Consider the following 17,666-nt stretch of genomic DNA (forward strand, 5'->3'; position numbering starts at 1 on the left):
TTCCCAGAGCTTGTCCTGTGAGTTTAACCATCAGGTCCTTCCGGGTGCTCCTAACCACCAGGTCCATAACACATACCTTCCGAAGATCTGTAAAGTCCCACGATGTAAATTCATCTGAAGGGGTTAAAATATTTTGCAGCCATGAGCTCTGCTAATGCAGCGCTGCTCCTGGCTGCAAAACCCCGGGGAATGAAGGTAAAGTAGGTCAATGACCTATATTTACCTTCATTTGCGGTGAGGCGCCCTCTGCTGGCTGTTCCTAGATCGTGGGAACTTTCCTAGAAAGCTCCCAGGCTCGAGTTCATATGAGGACAACCAGCAGAGGGCGCCCTCATATGAACTCGAGCCTAACAATGATGTTAGGGCTAGCGGAACGCACCGAGTAAATATAGATGTTTTATTGTTATAGATGCGTTCGCAGCCCGGGGACTTAGTCCTAGAAGCGTCTGCTTGCCGCTGCCCAGCACTGGCTTCAATGACAGAAGCAGGAAAAACAGCAGTAACTCTTTGTACAGAGTCAGACTGAGCAAGACGCTGGGACCAACGTCTCCGCTGAGCAGGCTCCACTGCGGCAGGAGAAGAATGGGAGACCACAGTGGAGATGGCCAGAGATTCCCCCTGTGCAGAGGCGGGAACTCGACCCCTAACAAATGATTAAAATAGAAAAGATATTGGTCTCAGAATATTACGACGCATACGTTTTTTTTGTTTTGTTTTTTTTACAAAAGATTTGAGTTTTTATTAACTGCTAAAACCCCTCAAAAAGACTAGAGACATATTGTTCCAGTCATAAATTCATTTAAGCTATAGAAAATATAGAGAACCGTAAGTGCAAGCATGAAATATTTAGTCATCAAAAGTGATCAATCTGCATTCATCTCACCACTGCACAATAGTTCAGAGAAAGACCAAGTTCTTGTAACTTCAGCTGCTGCTCCCCGTGTCGGCATGTTCAATAAAGATTGTTTTTTGAAAAAAAAAAAGATTTGTTGAGCATTTTATTCCAATAGTCTTCACAGTGTTGGAGAAATACACCATGTATTGTATTTGTTTCACTAGACACTTGACCATCCACTTCACCCTACATGATACAAACTTGTCAAGGTTTTTCAGCAGAACCATAAGAAAGTAGACTGCAGAACAAACCTCATTAGTAGCCCTCGAAACGCATGTATTGACATAATTCAAGGGTTATAACTTACTTTATAGAATATTAGAATCACCTAAGAGAAAATTATCTGGTTAATGGCCAATTGGTTTTACTCTCTGGCTTTGTTTGGCCCAAACAGTTCACCTAAAGCTTAAAGCAACCAAGATGAAAAGCGTTTTTCTTAAAAACATTGACCTCAACTGATCACACTTAAGTATTTTTTTTTAACATTCGTTCATGTTTTTTCCATTTAGGTTCTTACTATAAAGAATACTAATAATTGATTTATATAACCTTACTGACTCATTGATGATGGATAGGGACAGGGACAAGATCATGGAGAGGATATTACACCTCACCCTAGAGATCCTCTTCCGGCTTACTGGAGAGGTGAGAGATTCTGATGACGTCACATCATTGTTATCTATGGGAATAACAGATGGACAAAACTGGAGAGACTGAGGACTCTGTAAATGTCATTAGTGAGGTTTATTAATGTGTCTCTCCATAACCAGGATTACACAGTAGTGAGGAAGACCTCTAGTGAGAGCTCTGAGGACCCTGTGTCTGAGGGATGGAGAAGACCCCTAAGCCCAATCACGTGGCCACCACCTCACCGCCTGCTACATGAGGGCATGAATGACCAGAAGATCCTAGAAATAACCTACAAGATGATTGAGCTGCTGACTGGAGAGGTGACACGGCTGGGAATGCTGGGACATTATACAGTAACACTATGAAGGGATCGGGGGATGACGGTGTCATTATATGTGTCAGGTTCCTATAAGGTGTCAGGATGTCTCCATCTATTTCTCCATGGAGGAGTGGGAGTATTTAGAAGGACACAAATATCTGTACAAGGATGTGATGATGGAGGTTCCCCAGCCCCTCACATCACCAGGTAATAGACAGGACTAAATACACACAGCCTATAATTTGTATGTAAAGAATTAATTCAGTCCCTGTATGTGTTTCCTCCAGTTTTATCCAGGAAAAGGACAACACCGGAGAGATGTCACAGTCCTTTTCTTTCACAGGACTGTAAGCAAGAAAATCCCAATGTTCTTCTCACTCATGAGGTAGATGCAGAGAAGGTGTCATGAGATTTCCTCTACGATGTGTAGACTGTGACTTTTACAAAATTTGTTTCAGGATGAAGATCTGACCCATATTAGTACTACAGGGACATATGTGAGAGGAGATGAGCGGTGTAGAGAGGAGATAACTACATATGACTACCCAGGTGAGTAGAAACCACTAAATGCTGAGATGTCACGGATTCTTCTCAATCAACGACTGTGGCTGCTTTACCAGGGGTGTAGTCTGGCTATATCACAAACAAGTGGTCCCCATTCTCCTGCTAAACCAAAACTGTCCCCATTACTTTGGACATTGGAATTACTTCTGTTGTAGTGAGACCTGTTCTGGCCAGAGCTTACATCCTGGAGAATGCACCCTACTACCTGGAATTAGAAGATGTTGACCTTTACCTGCCCAGATCTCTAAACTGCAAAACCAAATGACAATGTATATAGAATGTGCTGACAACTTAGAAAATCATGTGATGAAAGATATAATCAGTATGGTGGGCTTTTTTATGACAAGACACCAGTCCTTGTCCTTTTTTTTATGTGTTCAAATATAAACAGTGGACACATGAATACAAGAAATACAGTTATCATTTAGTTACGTATTTTTTTTTCCTCTATTCTTTTTCTATTTAAACACATCCCCAACAGCCCCCCATTCTGAGTAGAGAGAAAAAAAGAGAACCATTCAATTTATAATTCTTGCCCATATTTCCCAAACTCTTTGCTTCTCCTTAGGCATGATGGCTTTTTAGCTTTTTTATTTGAAGAATACAATAACTAAGAACGACATCGAACACCAATCAGGATCAGTCTTCTTTTGTGTTGGAAGCTATATGCAGGCCCATCCAAATCTTCCCACTAGATTTCTGTCACATGATACACATGGGTTCAATTTACACTACGTATTGCTCACTATGAATTTGTCTGACAGTGTGCACAGTCATGATGGATGCCGAGGCATTAGTGCATGACCGGGATTCACTGTTAAGAAACATATATACCGCACATTATATGTTTCTTTGTAGTATAGGAAAGAGCAGTCTTGCAGTTGATACCTTTTAATAGCTAACTGAAAAGATGGTAACAAATTGCAAGCTTTCAAGACTACTATGCCTGATGAAGGGACCGGAGTAGTCTCGAAAGCTTGCAATTTGTTACCATCTTTTCAGTTAGCCATTAAAAGGTATCAACCACTGAGGACTCTCAATTCTAAATATTTTTATAATTTATACAACAATTTCGTCCCGCTACATTTAGCCCAACTTGGGTCTCTCCCTAAGGTGGCTAGCATGTATGTATAATTTATACAGACATTTTCATAGTATCATAGTTAGTAAGGCCGAAAAAAGACATTTGTCCATCCAGTTCAGCCTATATTCCATCATAATAAATACCCAGATCTACGTCCTTCTACAGAACCTAATAATTGTATGATACAATATTGTTCTGCTCCAGGAAGACATCCAGGCCTCTCTTGAACCCCTCGACTGAGTTCGCCATCACCACCTCCTCAGGCAAGCAATTCCAGATTCTCACTGCCCTAACAGTAAAGAATCCTCTTCTATGTTGGTGGAAAAACCTTCTCTCCTCCAGACGCAAAGAATGCCCCCTTGTGCCCGTCACCTTCCTTGGTATAAACAGATCCTCAGCGAGATATTTGTATTGTCCCCTTATATACTTATACATGGTTATTAGATCGCCCCTCAGTCGTCTTTTTTCTAGACTAAATAATCCTAATTTCGCTAATCTATCTGGGTATTGTAGTTCTCCCATCCCCTTTATTAATTTTGTTGCCCTCCTTTGTACTCTCTCTAGTTCCATTATATCCTTCCTGAGCACCGGTGCCCAAAACTGGACACAGTACTCCATGTGCGGTCTAACTAGGGATTTGTACAGAGGCAGTATAATGCTCTCATCATGTGTATCCAGACCTCTTTTAATGCACCCCATGATCCTGTTTGCCTTGGCAGCTGCTGCCTGGCACTGGCTGCTCCAGGTAAGTTTATCATTAACTAGGATCCCCAAGTCCTTCTCCCTGTCAGATTTACCCAGTGGTTTCCCATTCAGTGTGTAATGGTGACATTGATTCCTTCTTCCCATGTGTATAACCTTACATTTATCATTGTTAAACCTCATCTGCCACCTTTCAGCCCAAGTTTCCAACTTATCCAGATCCATCTGTAGCAGAATACTATCTTCTCTTGTATTAACTGCTTTACATAGTTTTGTATCATCTGCAAATATTGATATTTTACTGTGTATACCTTCTACCAGATCATTAATGAATATGTTGAAGAGAACAGGTCCCAATACCGACCCCTGCGGTACCCCACTGGTCACAGCGACCCAGTTAGAGACTATACCATTTATAACCACCCTCTGCTTTCTATCACTAAGCCAGTTACTAACCCATTTACACACATTTTCCCCCAGACCAAGCATTCTCATTTTGTGTACCAACCTCTTGTGCGGCACGGTATCAAACGCTTTGGAAAAATCGAGATATACCACGTCCAATGACTCACCGTGGTCCAGTCTATAGCTTACCTCTTCATAAAAACTGATTAGATTGGTTTGACAGGAGCGATTTCTCATAAACCCATGCTGATATGGAGTTAAACAGTTATTCTCATTGAGATAATCCAGAATAACATCCCTCAGAAACCCTTCAAATATTTTACCAACAATAGAGGTTAGACTTACTGGCCTATAATTTCCAGGTTCACTTTTAGAGCCCTTTTTGAATATTGGCACCACATTTGCTATGCGCCAGTCCTGCGGAACAGACCCTGTCGCTATAGAGTCCCTAAAAATAAGAAATAATGGTTTATCTATTACATTACTTAGTTCCCTTAGTACTCGTGGGTGTATGCCATCCGGACCGGGAGATTTATCTATTTTAATCTTATTTAGCCGATTTCGCACCTCTTCTTGGGTTAGATTGGTGACCCTTAATATAGGGTTTTCATTGTTTCTTGGGATTTCACCTAGCATTTCATTTTCCACCGTGAATACCGTGGAGAAGAAGGTGTTTAATATGTTAGCTTTTTCCTCGTCATCTACAACCATTCTTTCCTCACTATTTTTTAAGGGGCCTACATTTTCAGTTTTTATTCTTTTACTATTGATATAGTTGAAGAACAGTTTGGGATTAGTTTTACTCTCCTTAGCAATGTGCTTCTCTGTTTCCTTTTTGGCAGCTTTAATTAGTTTTTTAGATAAAGTATTTTTCTCCCTATAGTTTTTTAGAGCTTCAATGGTGCCATCCTGCTTTAGTAGTGCAAATGCTTTCTTTTTACTGTTAATTGCCTGTCTTACTTCTTTGTTTAGCCACATTGGGTTTTTCCTATTTCTAGTCCTTTTATTCCCACAAGGTATAAACCGCTTACACTGCCTATTTAGGATGTTCTTAAACATTTCCCATTTATTATCTGTATTCTCATTTCTGAGGATATTGTCCCAGTCTACCAGATTAAGGGCATCTCTAAGCTGTTCAAACTTTGCCTTCCTAAAGTTCAATGTTTTTGTGACTCCCTGACAAGTCCCCCTAGTGAAAGACAGGTGAAACTGCACAATATTGTGGTCGCTATTTCCTAAATGCCCAACCACCTGCAGATTTGTTATTCTGTCAGGTCTATTAGATAGTATTAGGTCTAAAAGTGCTGCTCCTCTGGTTGGATTCTGCACCAATTGTGAAAGATAATTTTTCTTGGTTATTAGCAGAAACCTGTTGCCTTTATGGGTTTCACAGGTTTCTGTTTCCCAGTTAATATCCGGGTAGTTAAAGTCCCCCATAACCAGGACCTCATTATGGGTTGCAGCTTCATCTATCTGCTTTAGAAGTAGACTTTCCATGCTTTCTGTTATATTTGGGGGTTTGTAACAGACCCCAATGAGAATTTTGTTACCATTTTTCCCTCCATGAATTTCAACCCATATGGACTCGACATCCTCATTCCCTTCGCTAATATCCTCCCTTAAAGTGGACTTTAGACAAGACTTTACATAGAGACAAACCCCTCCTCCTCTCCGATTTTTACGATCCTTTCTAAACAGACTGTAACCCTGTAAGTTAACTGCCCAGTCATAGCTTTCATCTAACCATGTCTCGGTTATTCCCACTATGTCAAAGTTACCTGTAGATATTTCTGCTTCTAGTTCTTCCATCTTGTTTGTCAGGCTTCTGGCGTTTGCGAGCATGCAGTTTAGAGGATTTTGTTTTGTTCCAATCTCCTCACTGTGGATTGTTTTAGAAATGTTCTTACCTCCCTTCTGAGTATGTTTTCCTGGGTCGTCTTTGTTCGAGTCTAATGTTTTTCTTCCCGTCCCCTCTTCTTCTAGTTTAACGCCCTCCTGATGAGTGTAGCGAGTCTTCTGGCGAATGTGTGTTTCCCAGTTTTGTTGAGGTGTAGTCCATCTCTGGCGAGGAGTCCATCATACCAGCAATTCACACCGTGGTCCAGGAATCCAAATCCTTGTTGTCTGCACCATCGTCTTAGCCAGTTGTTTGCATCAAGGATCCTGTTCCATCTCCTGGTGCCATGCCCGTCTACTGGAAGGATAGAAGAAAAAACTACCTGTGCATCCAGTTCCTTTACTTTCTTCCCCAACTCTTCAAAGTCCTTGCAGATTGTCGGTAGGTCCTTCCTTGCCGTGTCATTGGTGCCAACATGTATCAGAAGAAATGGGTGGACGTCCTTGGAGCTGAAGAGCTTTGGTATCCTATCGGTCACATCCTTGATCATCGCACCTGGAAGGCAGCATACTTCTCTTGCAGTTATGTCCGGTCTGCAGATGGCTGCTTCGGTGCCTCTCAGTAGTGAGTCTCCCACCACCACCACTCTTCGTTGCTTCTTGGCTGTACTTTTTGCTGTCACTTGTTGCTGTGTGCCCTTTTCTTTTTTGCTTGCTGGTATTGCTTCATTCTTAGGTGTGCCATCTTCATCCTCTACAAAGATTTGATATCGGTTCTTCAGTTGTGTGGTTGGTGATTTCTCCATGGTCTTCTTGCTTCTTTTGGTCACATGCTTCCACTCATCTGCTTTTGGAGGTTCTCTGACACTTTTTGCACCTTCTGTGACCAGTAGAGATGCTTCTGTTCTGTCTAGAAAGTCTTCATTCTCTTTGATGAGTTTCAAAGTTGCTATTCTTTCTTCCAGACCCCGCACCTTTTCTTCTAAAAGGGCCACTAGTCTACACTTCTGACAGGTGAAATTGGATTCTTCTTCTGGTCGATCTGTGAACATGTAGCACATGCTGCAGCTCACCATGTAGGTTGTCACATCTGCCATGTTGCTCCTAGATCCTGCTGACTTGCTGTGTGTTTTCCTTCTTGTGTAATCTACTCAGCCAAGCTCTCTTGCAATAATGTCCTACAGGCAAAAATTACGGCGCGCGGTTTGGTGATGCTTTCGAAGCAGCTGGTCCCGGCTGTACCCAACGATCTTCTAGCTTAGGGAGACTTCGCTTCTCCCAGAAGGCACCTGGAATATGCAAATTAGCCTCCTGAAGCTTGAATCCCTGGTTTGGTGATGCTTTCGAAGCAGCTGGTCCCGGCTGTACCCAACGATCTTCTAGCTTAGGGAGACTTCGCTTCTCCCAGAAGGCACCTGGAATATGCAAATTAGCCTCCTGAAGCTTGAATCCCTGGTTTGGTGATGCTTTCGAAGCAGCTGGTCCCGGCTGTACCCAACGATCTTCTAGCTTAGGGAGACTTCGCTTCTCCCAGAAGGCACCTGGAATATGCAAATTAGCCTCCTGAAGCTTGAATCCCTGGTTTGATTTTAAGATCTAAATGTCATAAAACATCAGTATCAATTTTAGGGAATAATATTCCTTTCTATTCTTGGCAGATAACTGTCCCAGGAGCTCAGAGGGATATTGGATATCTTTAAATCGTAAAGCAGATGATCGTGGTATCACACAAGTTGCATATGAAGAGCATGTCCTAATTCCAAATATAGCCGTTCACAGCAAAGATCTATCATATGATCCTTTTGAATGGGTCCTATCATTTGATTCACCGCAGAAAAAATGTAGCAGAAAAGTCATAAATCAAAGACGTCACACAATGAAGAAGCCATTTTCATGTTCAGAATGTGGAAAATGTTTTGACTGGAAATCAAAACTTCTTAAACATAAGAAAAGTCACACAGAGGAGAAGCCATATTCTTGTGAAGAATGCGGGAAATGTTTTAGAGATAAATCGGATCTTTTTAGACATCAGAGAATTCACACAGGGGAAAAGCCATATTCATGTTCAGACTGTGGAAAATGTTTTAAGCAGAAATGGGGTCTTGTTCTACATCAAAGAATTCACACAGGTACAAAGCCATATTCATGTTTAGAATGTGGAAAACATTATAATGACAAAGCAAGTCTTGCTAGACATCAGTGGGTTCACACAGGGGTGAAGCCATTTTCATGTTCAGAATGTGGTGCACTTTTCACCGATAAGTCATCTCTTGCTAAACATCAAAATACTCACACCGGAGCAAAACCATTTTCATGTTCAGAATGTGGAAAGTGTTTTACCTGGAAATCATACCTTATGAAACATAAGAAAAATCACACAGGGGCAAAGCCATTTTCTTGTGAAGAATGTGGGAAATGTTTTAGAGAGAAATCAGATCTTTTTAGACATCAGAGAATTCACACAGGTGCAAAGCCGTTTTCATGTCCCGAATGTGGAAAAAGTTTTACCCAGAAATCTTGTCTTGTTTCACATCAGGGAATTCACACAGGAGAAAAGCCATACTCTTGTTCAGAATGTGGGAAATGTTATACTTCTAAGTCAAATCTGGTTAAACATCAGTGGGTTCATACAGGCATGAAGCCATTTTCATGTTTAGAATGTGGAAAACTTTTTACAGATAAAACATCTCTTGCTACACATCAAAATATTCATACCGGGCAGAAGCCGTTTTCTTGTTCTGAATGTGGAAAATGTTTTAACCAGAAATCGGTTCTTTTTAGACATCAGAGAATTCACATAGGAGCAAAGCCATTTTCATGTTCAGAATGTGGGAAATGTTTTAGCCAAAATTCAGCTCTTTTTAGACATCAAAGAACTCACACAGGGGAGAAGCCATTCTCATGCCCAGAATGTAAAAAATATTTTACCAGGAAATCAAACCTTAAGAACCATCTAAAAACTCACACAGAACAGAAGCCACTGTCATGTAATATATGTGGAAAATGGTTTTCCCAAAGGGCAGCTCTAAATGGCCATCAAAAATGTCACAAAGGAAAAACCTTTTCATTTTCATAATGTTTTATGCACAAATCGTATTATTTTATACATCATACCTCCATATAAAGCTCTTTCACCCATATCTAATTCAATTTCCAATAAAAGCTACAAATTGGAGGACATTATAGGCATTATTACGGATGAACGATGGAGGCCAAGCTCAGAATTAATGACTGAAAAGCTTAGAAAAAGACAGTTAAAAGAGTTACTGACTTTCCTGTTAAACCTTAAGAACAAGTTCACCGAAGGGTTCTCAGTTAAAGTTTGGTCACTTTTTTTTTTTGATAATGCAGCTTTCCTCATCCATTGACCTCCATACAATGGCCACTGATGGAGGGTCGTGTGTACCAGATCAGCCCATCAGTCTCCTCCAATAGAAAAACAGCTTTCATATGTGAGGTGTTTTACAATTGGAGGAATTTGATTGACTGATCTGGTCACATGACCTACCACCAGCAGCCATTCTATTTACTGGATAGCTGTACAATGTCTGGGGAAAGCCTCATTAACAAGAGAAAGTCGCCAACCACTAACTCAGAATCTGTCTGCAGTTCGTTCTGACAGTCTAACATGAAGGTTTGTAAACTTTTATCTGTCTTTTTCTGAGCTTTTATCAGCTGATTTATGGCCACAGATTACATTTAAATAAAATGTGCAGAGAAACAAAATTTTGCAAAACTTCTAATGAAACTCAATTGCAAAAAAATATTTTTAGCCTGAAATACTTGTAACTACGTAAGAAAAAAAAATGTCCAGAAAGATGTTGTTTCAAAATTTATGACTTTTGTATTATATTCCTACTGTTCTGTATATTATCAAGGGATAGGTCTGAAAGTGTAAACATTATGACCTCTGATTGATGATCAGTGAAGCTGTAATATGTATATAAAACAAGGAGTTTTAATGGACTGGTTTTTTTGCTTTTGAGAGGTGGAAAGTTTTTTTTTCTCTGTATGTGTATGAAATTTTGGAAAATGTTGCAAATGGTCAATAAAAAAGATCTTATTTAAACAAAAACAAATATAAAAGTCACCCATAATTGAAAGAAAAGCAATCTAGAGCAGTAAATGTTGGTTAAGAACTTAAAAATGTATTGTGCTCTGAAATAGTCTTTGCACTTCACAGGTTTCTTCTCTTTTTTTCAGAATCTGTCGGCAGAATGTGACAGAAGGTAGCAATAATATGTGGTGGCACCCACATTACATATCAGACACAGCACACACACCGCTCAGCACACACAGCACACACACCGCTCACAGAGCACACACAGCGCACACACCTCTCACAGAGCACACGCAGCGCACACACCTCTCACAGAGCACACACAGCGCACACACCGCTCACAGAGCACACACAGCGCACACACCGCTCACAGAGCACACACCGCTCACAGAGCACACACAGCGCACACACCGCTCACAGAGCACACACAGCGCACACACCGCTCACAGCACACACAGCGCATATATCAGATACCGCACACACACACTGCTCACATATCAGACACAGCACAGACACACCGCTCACATATCAGACACAGCACACACACCACTCACATATCAGACACAGCACACACACCGTTCACAGAGCACACACAGCGCATATATCAGACACCGCACACACACACCGCTCACATATCAGACACAACGCGTAAACACACACACCACTCACATATCAGACACAGCACACACACCGCTCACATATCAGACACAGCACACACACACCGCGCCGGCGATTACCGGGTCCGGTGGAGGGATGTGTGTGCACAGGCAGTGAGGCAGGGACTGTGGGGGGGGGGCGCCATTTTTCCGTTCGCCTCAGGCAGCAGAGAGGCTAGGTTCACCCCTGCTCCATAGGCTCTTCCAGCTAAGTTTTCTCGTAAATTCAATTGTGTAGCCTGGCTCTGATTCCTGCAGCTTGTGTTTTGGGTAGCATATGTCGACATACAGATTCCCTTTAGAATAATTACTTTTGAGCCATTCAGAGATAGATATGCTTCTGTGATTTTATTATAGACATCAAAATTCATGGTTCTGACAATTCTGACAACTCAGCCAGGTCCTGCAGAAGCAGCCCCACACCATCACACCACCATGTTTGACTGTAGGTATAATATTCTCATGGTGGAATACAGTGTTAGCTTTATTCCAAATGTAATGGTAAATACCTTATTTTTCAGATTATAAGACGCTCTGGATTATAAGATGCACCCCAATTTTTGAGGAGAAAAATAGGAAAAATTTTTTTTTATTAAAATGGTGGTGCTTCTAATAATCCATGCGTCTTATTGCTTACCGGGGGTGTTGGCTGTGGCAAAGCGGAGTCCCATGGTCGCTGCTGGTGGAGGCAGTAGTGGGGTGATGCTTCAGGCCGCAGGCTGGGATGAGGGGGTGTTTCGATGTGCGGCTCGCTGCTTCGGGTGTCCAGTTATGTTGCTACTGTCCAGTGCTGCTGCTTGTGTATGGCGCTGCGAGGTGCCCGGCGGTGTTGCGGGGGGGGGGGGGGGACTCTGCTGACATTTTGTGAAAGGCCAGAGCCCCTCGCAGTTCCATGGTTTCCTGTGCGGTGGACTCCATGTGCAGATGGAGATCTCGGCGCCAAGCTCTTGGGAGCAGTGTTTTTTATACTTTCCTTCGTTAAATAAGATTTGGCTCAGGTGATCAACTAATCAGAAGCACATTAAGTAGACTGAGGTGTACTCTGGTTGGAATTCAACTGACACTGAAATGGAATGGCTGTCAGACATGTAGAGAAACTGATTTTTATAAACCAAGATCAGAAGAGTGTTTGGCACCACTGCGTCAACTTTACCTCAAAGGGATCAGATGAGGTTAGCCACACTAAATCATGAACGCCATATAGCCTCCAAAAACACTGCTGTAGGTGCTCAATCCATATGAAAAAAAAACATGCAAGGAAAGCACAATGACCAACGAAAATAATGGATGGCACTCACCAATTCAACGGGACCCTTTGAAGCACTGAAGCGCAAAACAGCTGTAGTCCGTACCTTGCACATGTCTCCCGTGCCTGAGCCGCACAGCTTTTAATAAAGCAAGAAAAAAACGCATTGGTGAGTGCCATCCATTATTTTCTTCGGTCATTGTGGTTTTTATAAACCTGTGCAGTGGTCTCTTAATTTTTGCCAGAGCTGTATGTGTAAGGGTAAAGGATGCCTTTGCTCTGTAGAAGACTCCAGGTTCCCTTGAGGCAGCCATGTCTCTGGCTATCCGTGTGGACCACCGTCTTCTTCAGAGACATAAGAGACACTCTGGATCGCCCCCCCAGTAGGGCAGTGGGGTACTCGGATCCGGGCCCTTCTTCTGTTCTCAGTGGGAATGTCACGGTGGCTGACCCGATCCGTGGCCCTAGGGGACGTCCGTTGTAATATGGGGGAGAGGTCTTTAAAGGGAAAATGTTCGTGACGCCACCTGTGGTATTCGGTCAGGGTGACCGACGCTGCTTAGGGGTCCGCTGGGGTGATGTGATGGCAGCTAGATGGTATACCTTCCCACAGATGAAGTATGTCCCCAGGGCTTTCCAGAGTCTAGATGGTAGATGGTGGATGATGTAAGGCGCAGTGAATAATGAGGACACAAGGTTGCAGTCTCTTTACCTTTACTGAAGGCTTCAGCATCCACAGTCCAGGGTAGGGACCACAGGGCAGGTAGAGTCCGGCCGGTGTGAAGGCAAATCCAGAGTCCCCTTATCCAGGTGGAATTCAATAGCCTTCCTCTAGCGTCTCAGTGTTGTAGTACTTCCCTGCTGAGCTCCTCAGTGAGGTCCTCAGAACTATCGTAGGTATTAAGTCTCTTTCTCTCTGTCCCCCTGATGGATAGGACAAACCCGTATGACTGATGGCCTGAGGCTTTTTATAGGGACCCTAGAGATGCCCCGGCCTCCACAAGTTGCCACCGTGCCTCCTGGGTATATGGTCGGGCAGCCAACGTGGAATCAACTGTCCTGCCAGTCTCTGAAGTAAAGCATAGAGATCCTTACTCCCTCAGTGTTCTGGCTACCGCTACTGCACTTCAGAAGGAGGCAGCCTGCTTCTAGCTGGTCTCCTCCTGATGTTCCTCTCCTTTTGCTATGACTTCGTTTCTCACTCACTGCAACACAATTCCTTTCAATGTCTCTTTCTTTGGATGCTGCCGCACGTGGGGCAGGCACAGCTCCGTGAACCCTCGTTCTCCCACAGACCTACGTCTGCTCTCCTCTTTCTAACTTTTTGTCTAGACTACCAGTTTTACCTAATTGTGAGGAGTGCCCTAATAGATAGAAGCATGGCTCACCCTGGCGGCCTGGAGTGTGAAGTGTGTATTGTGGTTATGATACCTGGACAGAAGATCTCCTTCACTGCCTTCAGACGTAACATCACTACCCCTGATGGAAGAATTACATTACTGCAACGACCAGGACTCTGGGGCGCTGCAACTCCAATTTGTGGGGAACCGCGGTCAAGGAAACCTAAGTCTGAGTCAACTGAGGGACCCATGCAGTTGGGTGTTGTGAATTCTGTTGTCGAACTCCCTCCTGTGGTCGTGAATGGTACTTCGGCGAGTTCTGTCTATGGGCTCCCTCTGGTGGTTATGAGTGAAGCTGCTGCTTCTGAGGTTCCTTACACAAGTGACGTGGTTTATCCTTTGGTTGGATTCTCTATTTAACTCCTCTCTGATCGTTACTCCATGCCAGCTGTCAATGTTTTTGCATTCGTTCAGTTCGCTCCTGGATCTCTCTGGTGACCTGCCTTCTCCTGCAGAAGCTAAGTTTCTTATAGTCTTATTTTGTTCTCTGTTTTCTTGTCCAGCTGGTTTTCATGATTTTGTGAGTCGGTGCGGAGGTCTTTTTTGCACACTCTGCGTGGTCTTTTGTAGGTTTTTGTGCTGATCGCAAAGTTACCTTTCCTATCCTCTGTCTATTTAGTAAGTCTGGCCTCCCTTTGCTGAACCTGTTTCATTTCTGCGTTTGTGACTTTCTTCTTTACTCACAGTCAATATATGTGGGGGGCTTCCTTTGCCTTTGGGGAATTTCTCTGAGGCAAGGTAGGCTTTATTTTCTATCTCTAGGGCTAGATAGTTCTTAGGCTGTGACGAGGCGCCTAGATCTGGTCAGGAGCGCTCCACGGCTATTTTTAGTGTGTGTGATAGGATTAGGGCTTGTGGTCAGCAGAGCTCCCACATCCCAGAGCTCGTCCTGTATGAGGTTTAATTATCAGGTCATTCTGGGTGCTCCTAACCACCAGGTCATAACAGTTGGGTGGCTCAACTTGTTATTTTGGTCCAACTATAGTTCAACGTAAAGGGGGGGTGTTTTTTTCTGCGGTGGAAATGGTCATTTTGTGGGTGCTTGCCCTTCCTTATCACGCTTTAAACAGCCACCGTAAAACTAAGGAGCTCAGTTGCAGGGAAGTAGGTAACCCGGGTGTACATATATGCTCTGTAAGTAGGTCACAAAATTTTTTACCAGCTGAGGTCCATCTGGCAAAAATAATGTGGTTATTTCAGCCTTTCTGGACAGTGAGGAGGGGATTACAGTAATTTGATTGACGCTAGGTTTATCCAGGTCCATGTTCTCAAATCACATAAACTGTCCAGACAAATACCCATAATCGCCATTGATTCTGCACCCTTGAGGCAGGGGCAGAGGAGTAACTAGGGTTTTGGTTCAGGGGGGCAAAGCTTCTGAGTGGGCCCCTAACCAGGTAACCTGGATTACAATTCGGTGACGCACCCTAAATTGTGGAGGAGAACCTCAGCACATGACCGCGCTATTACTGAAGATAATCTCTATATAAAGACCAACATAGATATTACCTCCATATGGTCAGTTGGAGATACTAGTCCTACAGAACATGTAAGAGATCACAGCACAGTTATAGATAATGACTTACTGCAGACGTTCTCTGATGGAATCATCACTTTTCCCATCTTTTCCATCTGGCTCAGACCGACATGACAACTTCTTCCAGCCAGGACTCGTCTGCAGAGAATACAACAAAGACACATTTCACTTCTCATATTCCAGCCCCATCACCCTCTATTCCCAACCTGCACAAACTCCTCATCCTGCTGATACCCCAATACTGAACCACTGCTGCCGTATGTGACCCTATTACTGCACCTGATACCCCAATACTGAGCCGCTGTTGCTGTATGTGACCCTATTAATGCACCTGATATCCTAATACTGAGCCGCTGCTGCCGTATGTGTCCCTATTACTGCCCCTGATACCCCAATACTGAGCCGCTGCTGCCATATGTGTCCCTATTACTGCACCTGATACCCCAATACTGAGCCGCTGCTGCCGTATGTGTCCCTATTACTGCACCTGATACCCCAATACTGAGCCGCTGCTGCCGTATGTGTCCCTATTACTGCCCCTGATATCCCAATACTGAGCCGCTGCTGCCGTATGTGTCCCTATTACTGCCCCATATACCCCAATACTGAACCACTGCTGCCGTATGTGTTCCTATTACTGCCCCTGATACCCCAATACTGAGCCTCTGCTGCCGTATGTGTCCCTATTACTGCCCCATATACCCCAATACTGAACCGCTGCTGCCATATGTGTCCCTATTACTGCACCTGATATCCCAATACTGAGCCGCTGCTGCCGTGTGTGTCCCTATTACTGCACCTGCTGTGTAAATTCTAAAGCACCCCTCTATAGTATAGTAATGCTGGGTGCAAGTGCCCTAGAAAACAGTGCCCATATTTTGCACCCTAGAAAGTAATATTGCACTGTGTGCCCCTTTGATAGTCACAGTAACCCGAGTTCCCCTATAACAATAAGTGCCCACTTTACATTTAATAATGTCCCGAGTCTCCCCCTGTACAGCTCCTCTATACACAGTATGATGCCCCCTCACTGTATAGTACCACCCACACAGTATACTGACCCCTTAGTAGACTCCAAACTGTTTGATGGCTCCAACACTGTATGATGGCCTTTTCACTGTAATCCCCACACTGTATGATGGCCCCATAGATAACCTCCATATATTATAAAGTGCCAGATAGTCCTCAATATAGTACAAGACAGTACCCCTATAGGCAGACCCTGTAGTATAAGACAGTACCCCTATAGGCAGACCCTGTAGTATAAGGCAGTACGCCTATAGGCAGACCCTGTAGTATAAGGCAGTACCCCTATAGGCAGACCCTGTAGTATAAGGCAGTACCCCTATAGGCAGACCCTGTAGTATTAATCAGCACTCCCATAGGCAGACTCTGTAGTATAAGTCAGTACCCCTATAGGCAGATCCTGTAGTGTAAGGCAGCACCCCCATAGGCAGACTCTGTAGTATAAGGCAGCACCCCCCATAGGCAGACTCTGTAGTATAAGGCAGCACCCCCCATAGGCAGACTGTAGTATAAGGCAGCACCCCCCATAGGCAGATCCTATAGGTTATAAGGCAGCACCCCCATAGGCAGATCCTATAGTATATAAGCCAGCACCCCCCATAGGCAGATCCTATAGTATATAAGGCAGCAACCCCCATAGGCAGATCCTATTAAATAAGGCAGCACCCCCCATAGGCAGATCCTATAGTATATAAGGCAGAACCCCATAGGCAGATCCTATAGTATATAAGGCAGCACCCCCCATAGGCAGATCCTATAGTATATAAGGCAGCACCCCACCATAGGCAGATCCTATAGTATATAAGGCAGCACCCCCCATAGGCAGATCCTATAGTATATAAGGCAGCAACCCCCATAGGCAGATCCTATTAAATAAGGCAGCACCCTCCATAGGCAGATCCTATAGTATATAAGGCAGCAACCCCCCATAGGCAGATCCTATAGTATATAAGGCAGCAACCCCCATAGGCAGATCCTGTAGTATAAGGCAGCACCCCTATAGGCAGATCCTATAGTATATAAGGCAGCAACCCCATAGGCAGATCCTATAGTATATAAGGCAGCAACCCCCATAGGCAGATCCTATTAAATAAGGCAGCACCCCCATAGGCAGATCTGTCATGATCCCAATGGCAGGGGATCACAAAAGGACAAGCACAAAAACAAAACAAGCTCTAGGGTGATGGAACCTGAGCTGACCGCGATCCTGAACCTAAACACACAACTAGCAGTAGCCGGGGAACGTGCCTACGATGATTCCTAGACGTCTCGCGCCAGCCGAAGGATTAACTTCCCCTATAAGAAG

At 43.7% G+C, this 17,666-nt stretch overlaps 1 protein-coding gene across 2 annotated transcripts in view; it reads left to right on the plus strand.

Moving 5' to 3' along the window:
• LOC138663754 (oocyte zinc finger protein XlCOF6-like) overlaps positions 1–9,658 on the plus strand; it is a 33,961-nt gene extending 24,303 nt beyond the window's left edge. The window contains exons 1-6 of one of the 2 annotated variants that reach the window (XM_069750080.1): positions 1,333–1,540; positions 1,666–1,845; positions 1,928–2,051; positions 2,132–2,229; positions 2,303–2,393; positions 8,094–9,658. In XM_069750080.1, coding sequence (XP_069606181.1) covers positions 1,460–1,540; positions 1,666–1,845; positions 1,928–2,051; positions 2,132–2,229; positions 2,303–2,393; positions 8,094–9,511 — 1,992 coding nt within the window. In that variant the 5' untranslated portion in view covers positions 1,333–1,459 and the 3' untranslated portion in view covers positions 9,512–9,658. Of the gene's footprint in view, positions 1–1,332; positions 1,541–1,665; positions 1,846–1,927; positions 2,052–2,131; positions 2,230–2,302; positions 2,394–8,093 lie in introns of those variants that run through there. The other variant, XM_069750081.1, reaches the window with a different exon arrangement.
• Positions 9,659–17,666: the final 8,008 nt, after the last annotated feature.

The sequence above is a fragment of the Ranitomeya imitator genome, chromosome 2 (genome assembly GCF_032444005.1).
Source record: "Ranitomeya imitator isolate aRanImi1 chromosome 2, aRanImi1.pri, whole genome shotgun sequence".
In the NCBI taxonomy this organism is placed as follows: domain Eukaryota; kingdom Metazoa; phylum Chordata; class Amphibia; order Anura; family Dendrobatidae; genus Ranitomeya; species Ranitomeya imitator.